Genomic DNA, 8,085 nt, shown 5'->3' with positions numbered 1-8,085 from the left:
TGTGAAGCTCTTTATCTAATCTTCAATTCTAACTGATAGCCTTCCTGTGTAGGCTAGTCTTGGTTGTAGGTCCTTGCTTTTCATCACTTTGAATATTTCTTGCCACTCCCTTCTGGCCTGCAAGGTTTCTGTTAAGAAATCAGCTGACAATTGTATGGGCCCTCCCTTGTAGGTAACTAACTGCTTTTAAGATTCTCTCTTTGTCTTTAAACTTTGGCACTTTAATTATAATGTGTCTTTGTGTAGGCAACTTTGGGCTCTTCTTGTTTGGGACTCTCTGTGCTTTTTGGACTTATGAGTCTACTTCTTTCACCAGTTAGGGGAAGTTTTCTGTCACTATTTTTTCAAATAGGTTTTCAATTTCTTGCTCCCTCTCTTCTCCTTCCATCATCCCCATAATGCAAAGGTTGGTATGCTTGAAGTTGTCCCAGAGGTTCCTTACACTATCTTCATATTTCTTTGTATTATTTTGTTTTTTAAATATATGGTTTATTGATTTTAGAGAGGAAAGGAGAGGAATAGAGAGATAGAAACATCAATGAAAGAGACATCAATCGTCTGCCTCCTGCATGCCCCCTACTGGACATTGAGCCTGCCACCCAGGCATGTGCCCTAACTGGGAATTGAACTGGGGACTTCTTGATTCATAGGTCGACACTCAACCACTGAGCCACACCAGCTGGACTATCTTCATATTTTTGGATTCTTTTTTTCTTTTAGTTGTTCTCATAGGGAGTTTTTGCTTCCTCATATTCCAAATCACTGATTTGATTCTTGGCATCCTCTACTGTATTGTTGATTCCTTGTAAATTATTCATTTCAGTTAGTGGATCCTTAATTTCTGACTGGTCCTTTTTTATGTCATTGTTTTTACTAAGTTCCCCGAAGTTCTCACTAAGTTCCCTAAAAGTACTCCCTAAGTTCCTTGAAGTTCTCATTAAGTTCCTTGAGCATCCTTGTAACCACTGTTTTAAACTGTATCTGGTAGTTTGCTTCCTTCTATTTCATTTAGTTCATTGTCTTGAGATTTCTTCTGTTCTTTCATTTGCAACATGTTTCCTTGTCTCTGCATTTTGGCTGCTTACCTGTGTTTGTTTCTATGTATTAGGTAGAACTACTATGTCTCTTGGAATTGGTAGAGTAGCCTGTTGCAATAGGTGTCCTGTACGGCCCAGTGGCTCAGCCTCCGCAGTCATCTGAGCTGGGCATTCTGGCTGTGCCCCTATGTGGGCTGTGTGCACTGTCTTGTTGTAGTTGAACTTTGATTGCTGTTGGTGTTACTGGGAGGAAGTGACTCCCAGGTGAATCAGCTGTGAGGACCAGCTGCAACTACAGTGGGAGAACTGCTATGCAGGAGATGCCCCTGTGGAGCAAGACATGCTTCAGTGGGGCTTTGGTGCTCACCACGTCCATCCTTTGAGTGTGTCACTGGTGGATGTAGTCAAGTTGTAATCTGGCATGGTCTGAAGCTGACCATTAGGTGCACTGGTTCTGGGCCTCCCAGGGGGTACAATGTCAGCCACTGCCTGTGCCCTGCCTGAGGCCACCTGGCATGAGCTACAGAGTGACCTGCCGATGGCTGCTAATTATGTTGGGCTTGGAGGTGTCTAGGAGAGGCCAACCTATGAACCTTGCCAGGCTGTTGCTACTCCAGCGTCTGGGGCCACTTACCGAGAGGTATGGAAGCTGAGGCCAGCTGCTGCTTGTTTGAGAGATTTAAGGAAAGTCTGAAGCCTAAGCCAGGACTGTCCACTGCAAACAGCTTGGGTGGAGCTGCAAACTGGTGGGGCAGGGTCTCAGAGTATCACCAGGGAGGTGGGGTTAATAGTGTGGGCCAGGTTAGTGGATGCTCAGATATGGCTTCTGTCTGTTGGTTCTGTGCTGGGGGAGGGCTCTGATGAGGAACAATGACCTCTGCCAGCACTTTTGTCTGGGAGAAAGCTGGCCCCCACCTCCAGCCCTCCTACTGGTTTCTGATTTCCAGTCTTAAATCTAAGTCTTTAATCCAGTCTCAGTGTGGCTTCTTTAATTCTCTACTTACAGGGCTTCCATTCAGCCAGATTTCAGGTGGTTCTGAAAGATGGTTATTCTGTGGCTTAGTTGTAATTTTGATATCTGAAATCACACTTATGTTTAAATAAATATTCATAAATTTTTATCTAAATATATAGTTAATATACAATATTACTTTAGTTTTGGGTATATAACATAGTTATTCAACATTTGTATACCTAAGGAACAGATCATCACAATAAGTCTAGTAACCATATGGCACCATATATGGTTACTGTGATATTACTGACTATATTTCTTATACTGTGCATTATATTACCATAACTTATTTGATAACTGGAAATTTGTTCCTCTTATTCTTCATTTTTCCCCCTCCCCCCTACCCTCTTCCCCTCTGCCAACCATCAGTTTGTTCTTCATGTCTATGAATCTGTTTGTTTTGTTTTTTATTTGTTTTATCTTATAGATTCCACATGTAAGTGAAATTATCTGGTACTTCTCCTTCTCCATATGACTTATTTTACTTTGCATAATACTCTTCTAGGTCCATCCATGTTGTCACAATGGCAAGATTTCACTTCATTCTGTTTTATGGCTGAGTAATATTCCATTGCATATCCATCTATTGATGAACATTTACGTTGCTTCCAAAGCTTGGCTATTGATAATGATGTTGCAATGAACATAAGTGTGCAAATATCTTTCCAAATTAGTGTTTTAGTTTTCTTCTGATAGATACCCAGAAGAGGAATTGCTGGGTCATATGGTAGTTCTATTTTAATTTTTTTAAGGAACCTCTATATTGGCTTCCATAATGGCTGTACCAGTTTGTAATCCCACCAACAGTGCATGAGGTTCCCTTTTCTACAAATCCTTGCCAACATTTGTTTATTGTCCTTTTGATACTAGCCAACCTGACAGGTGTGAGGTGATAGCTCACTGTGGTTTTGGTTTGCATTTCCCTCATAATTAGTGGTGTTGAGCATCTTTTTATGTGTCTCTTGGCCATCTGCATGTTTTCTTTGGAAAAATATCTACTCAGACCCTCTATCCATTTTTAATTAGATTTTTTATATTTTTGATATTGAGTTGTATGAGTTCCTTATATATTTTGGATATTAACCCCTTATTGGATGTGTCATTTTCAAATATTTTCTCCCATTCAGCAGGTCATCTTTTAGTTTTGTTGATAGTTTCCTTCACTGTGCAAATGCTTTTTAATTTGGTGTAATCCCATTTGTTTATTTTTGCTTTTGTTGCCCTTGCTTGAGGAGACATATCCAAAAAGATATTTCTAAAACAAGTATCAAAGAGTTTACTGCCTATGTTTTCCTATAGGAGTTTTCTGATTAGCAGTCTTAAATGTAAGTCTTTAATCCCGTATTGAAATAAAAGTTCAGGATATGATTGATTATCCCAATAGTACTTACATCAGATATTAATAAGAAAACCAGTAATGTCCATTAAGTTTCATCAGTCATTTAGGTAAGTGTGTAGGCCCTTGAGCCCAATAGTACCCAGGGCACAGCTATGTCCTATAAGTAAGTCCCAAATGTTTGGGGTTAAAGTACACTTAATCCATTACTTTGTGTGCAGTTGGTGTTAGAAGGTGAAGCATGTTCAGCAGTAGCTTGAACCAGAGCAAACAAGTTGGAGCCACATGACCTTACAGTAGGATATTTTCAGTGATTTGAAACACTTCTGTGCTGTGTATTATTTTGAAACAACCACTGATGTTGGGGTTCCCTCTACTGCATGACAACAGCTATGGGGGTGGGGGAGGGTTTCTTTTATTCTTCTCTCTTCTTATTTCCAGTCTAAAGGATTTATAGGAATGCTCTATCAAACATTGGTTTACAAATCATGATTACCTGTCTTTTCCAAGCAATAACCCTATCAGGAGAATATAAACTCAGATATTTCTCTGGAGGTTATCTTTTTATTTCAATTATAGTTGACATTCAATATTATGTTAGTTTCAAGTGTAGAGCATAGTGGTTAGACATTCATATAGCTTATGCAGTGATCCTCCCATAAGTCTAGTAACACCCTGACATTGTACATAGTTTTTACAATATTACTGACTATATTCCTTATGCTGTACTTTATATCCCTGTGACTATTTTGTAACTGCCAATTTGTACTTTTTAAAAAATATACTTTTATTGGTTTCAGAGGTTGAAGGAGAGAAAGTGATAGAAACATCAATGATGAGAAAGAATCATTGATCGGCTGCCTCCTGCACTAGAGATCAAGCCCAAAGCCCAAGCACGTGCCCTGACCAGGAATTGAACCATGACCTCTTGGTTCCTAGGTCTATGCTCAACCACTGAGCCATGCCAGCCGGGTCAATTTGTACTTCTTAATCTCTTCCCCTTTTCATCCAGCTCCCTAGCCCCACACCGACCTGGCAAGCATCAGTTTGTTCTCTGTATCTATAAGTTTGTTTGTTAATATAGTTTTCTGGATTCCACAGATAAGTAAAATCACATGGTATTTGACTTTCTCTAACTTATTTCATTTTGCATAATACCATCTAGGTCCATCCATGTTGTCACAAATAGTAAGATTTCATTCTTCCTCATGGCTGAGTAATATTCCATAATACTACTATTATTTGTACCCCCTCTTCTTTATCCAAATCCTGCTCCATGGCATCAACCCCTGTACAACAGTGTGTCTGCTGTACTCACAGCCATTCCACACAGCTAATCAGCCTGAAAGCCAATACCTCCCCTTAACATACCAATAGCAATCAAGTCTCACCTGCAACAGAATGGCACACACAATCCACACAAGAGACACCCCTGGAGTACCTGGCACAGGTGACATGGAAGACTGCACCACTGGGACCAACAGGACACCTACAACATAAGGCCACTTTACCAACATCAGGAGATGGAACATATCTACCAAATACCCAAATACAAGGAAATACACAGAGAGAAGCAGCTAAAATGAGGAAACAAAGAAACATGACCCAAATGAAAAAAACAGGGGAAAAAATCCAGAGAAAGAATTCAACAAAACAGAGGCAAACAATCTACCATATGCAGAATTCAAAATACTTTGATTAGGATGCTCAAAGAACGTAGGAAAAACATAGATAAACTCAGAACATTAATAAAGAGATAGGATCTTTCTCTTCAATGAGGTGGCAGAGAAGCCTCCCCAGCAGATGCAGAGATGTAGATCTTTGTGAAGTGTGCAGAACCAGTTCAGCCAAGGGTTCAAAAGCCTGAGTGTTGGTGGTGAAAGGATGAAGAAATGACAAAGAGAATAAGCTGGGTCTAGGTCAGCCGTGGGCAAACTACGGCCCGCGGGCCGGATCCGGCCTGTTTGAAATGAATAAAACTAAAAAAAAAAAGACCATACCCTATAATGTAATGATGTTTACTTTGAATTTATATTAGTTCACACAAACACTCCATCCATGCTTTTGTTCCAGCCCTCCAGTCCAGTTTAAGAACCCATCGTGGCCCTCGACTCAAAAAAGTTTGCCCACCCCTGTTCTAGGTGGATCTTCCTGTGCCTGGCAAGCTGAGCCTTTATTTTATAGCCAGAGGTAAACAAGGTAGTGGTCACCATAGTTACAATGTTCTTGTGAGTTTCACTTGTTTTGGCAGCACTTGCTGCACCTCCCACAGCTCATTAGCTACCTAGGAAGCATCTAGGGAGCATCATAAGGTCAAGCCTAATTATGCTAAGAGGACTGTGCCCTCTAAGCTGGGACTTGTTTGTGGCTTTGCCAACAGGTCAGTCCGAGGCTTAACCCTAGAGCCGCGCCCTACAGTGAAGACCCTGACTGGCAAGGCCATCACCCTTGAGGTTGAGCTCAGTGATGCCATTGAGAAAGTCAAAGCTAAAATCCAAGAAAAGAAGGGCATCCCGCCTAACCAGCAGCATATGATTTTTGCTGGCATATAGCTAGAGGATGGTCACACTCTGACTACATTATTAGAAAAATACCACCTTGTACTTGATGCTTCATCTGTGGGATGGCATCATCGAACCCTCCTTCCACCAGCCTGCCCAGAAGTACAAATGCAACAAGATGATCTACCAAATGTGTTACAGTCAGTTGTATCCTCACGCTATCAACTGCCACAAAAATAAGTGCAGCCACCAAAACAACCTGTGCCCCAAGAAGGTTAAATAAGGCCCCTCCACCAGCTCCTCGACTGCAGGGAAGTCTTCTGCCTGAATCCCAGAACCTTGGGGCCTCAATAAAGTTACCCTTTCATTGACTAGAACAGTAAAGAAAATCAAAAGAAGAGATCGGGAACATAAAAATGGAGATGGGAAAAAAAAAAGAATCAATCAAATGAAGAATACAATAACTGAAATGAAGAATACATTCGAGTGAGTCTAGAGTAGATTACATGAAGCAGAGGATCAAATCAGCAATTTGGAAGACAAGGTAGCTGAAAATTGGAACAGCAATAAAGATATAAATTTTTTAAATGCTGATAGCTTAAGAGACTTCTGGGACAACATCAAGCATAACAACATTCAGATCACAGTGGTACCAGAAGAAGAAGAAAGTATAAGGGATTAAAACCTATTTACAGAGGTACGAATGAAAAATTTCTCTAACCTGGTGAAGGAAACAGACACACAAGTCCAGGAAGTGCAGAGTCCCAAAGAAGATGAACCCAAGAGGCCCACACCAAGATACATCATAAGTAAAATGGCAAAGGTTGATGACAAAGAGAGAATCTGAAATGCAGCAAGATAAGAACTACTACTTACCTGCAACAGAGCTCCCATAATCATCTGATTCCTTAGTAGAAACTTTGCAAGGTAGAAGGGACTGGCACCAAATATTCAAAGTGATGAAAAGCAAGGGCCTACTGGTATATCAAGATTACTCTACTCAGCAGGGCTATCACTTAGAATAGGAGGAGAGATATGAGCTTTTCAGAAAAGAAAAAGCAGGAGTTAATAACCACCCAACAGTATTACAAGAAATGTTAAAAAGACTCAAGAAAAAGAAGGTGTGAGTGTGAGTGTGGGTGTGGGTGGAGGTAGAGGTGGAGGTGGAGGTGGAGGTGAACATATGAATAATAAAATGGCAATAACTACAAACCTATCAATAATTACTTTAAATGTAAATGGGTTAAATGATCCAATCAAAGACACAGGATGGCTAAATGGATAACACAGCAAGACCCATACATATGCTGCTTACAAGAGACCTCCTTCAGATCTAAAGTAAAGGGATGAAAAATGATATTTCATGCAAATGGAAATTTTAAAAACTGGTATCACAATACTTCTATCACACAAAATACACTTTAAATCAAAGGCCATAAAAAGAAATGAGGAGGACCCAGCAATTCCAATTCTCAGTATTTATTCAAAGAAACATAAAACACTAATTCTAAAAGATATATGCATCTCTATGTCCATTGCAGCATTAATTACAACTAGAGGCCCAGTGTGGGAATTCGTGCACCAATGGGGTCCCTCAGCCTGGCCTGTGGGATCAGGCTGAAACCGGCTCACCGACATCCCCCAAGGGGTCCAGACTGCGAGAGGGTGTAGGCCAGGCCAAGGGATCCCACTGGTGCTGGGGAGGGATGCGGGAGGTTGGCCAGCCAGGGAGGGGTTGCGGGAGGGCTCCAGGGCGTGTCTGGTGCATCTTGCTCAGTCCCGGACACCAGCAGCAAGCTAACCTACTGGTTGGATCATCTGCTCCCTGGCAGTCAGTGCACATCATAGCGACTGGTGTACTGTCTGCCCACTGGTGGTCAGTGCATGTCATAGCGAGTGGTTGAGCGACCTTAGCATATCATTAGCACTAGGGGGCCAGTGCACGAATTCATGCACCTTGAAAGGAACCGTGGGCCGAGAAGCTGCGGCAGGAATAGGGGCAGGTCTCAGCCCATACTCCACGCCCCTACCCAACCCCTCCCCCCAAGGCCCTCGGTCCATTGTCTGCTGCAGCTACAATCCTGCTGCCGCCACTCCCACATACTGATGGTGCCAGCCCCACTTGCACCCACTGACAGAGTGAAGCAAATGGGGCCGGCACTAGCAGCAGGTGCAAGCAGGGCCGGCACCGGCAGC

The 8,085-nt window shown here is 41.9% G+C and overlaps 1 protein-coding gene across 1 annotated transcript; it reads left to right on the top strand.

The window, feature by feature from the left end:
• Positions 1 to 3,469: 3,469 nt before the first annotated feature.
• LOC138998945 (ubiquitin-ribosomal protein eL40 fusion protein-like) lies at positions 3,470 to 6,172 on the top strand. The gene is made up of 3 exons (XM_070400982.1): positions 3,470 to 3,498; positions 5,769 to 5,896; positions 5,979 to 6,172. Exons 1-3 carry the CDS (start codon positions 3,470 to 3,472, stop codon positions 6,170 to 6,172), a joined length of 351 nt encoding a protein of 116 aa, XP_070257083.1.
• Positions 6,173 to 8,085: the final 1,913 nt, after the last annotated feature.

The sequence above is a fragment of the Myotis yumanensis genome, unplaced genomic scaffold (genome assembly GCF_028538775.1).
Source record: "Myotis yumanensis isolate MYYU_CA2020_CCGP unplaced genomic scaffold, mMyoYum1.0.hap1 SCAF_21, whole genome shotgun sequence".
Lineage (NCBI taxonomy): Eukaryota > Metazoa > Chordata > Mammalia > Chiroptera > Vespertilionidae > Myotis > Myotis yumanensis.
Note: the sequence above shows the minus strand (reverse complement) of the source record. Positions and strands in the feature narration are given on the sequence as shown.

Excerpts from the sequence above, each read along its gene's own strand:
- LOC138998945 (XM_070400982.1), top strand. The coding sequence starts at position 3,470 with ATGTCCATTAAGTTTCATCAGTCATTTAG. Across the intron at positions 3,499-5,768 it reads AAGTTTCATCAGTCATTTAG|GTCAGTCCGAGGCTTAACCC; the intron begins GTAAGTGTGTAG and ends CTTTGCCAACAG. Across the intron at positions 5,897-5,978 it reads TAAAATCCAAGAAAAGAAGG|ATACCACCTTGTACTTGATG; the intron begins GCATCCCGCCTA and ends ATTATTAGAAAA.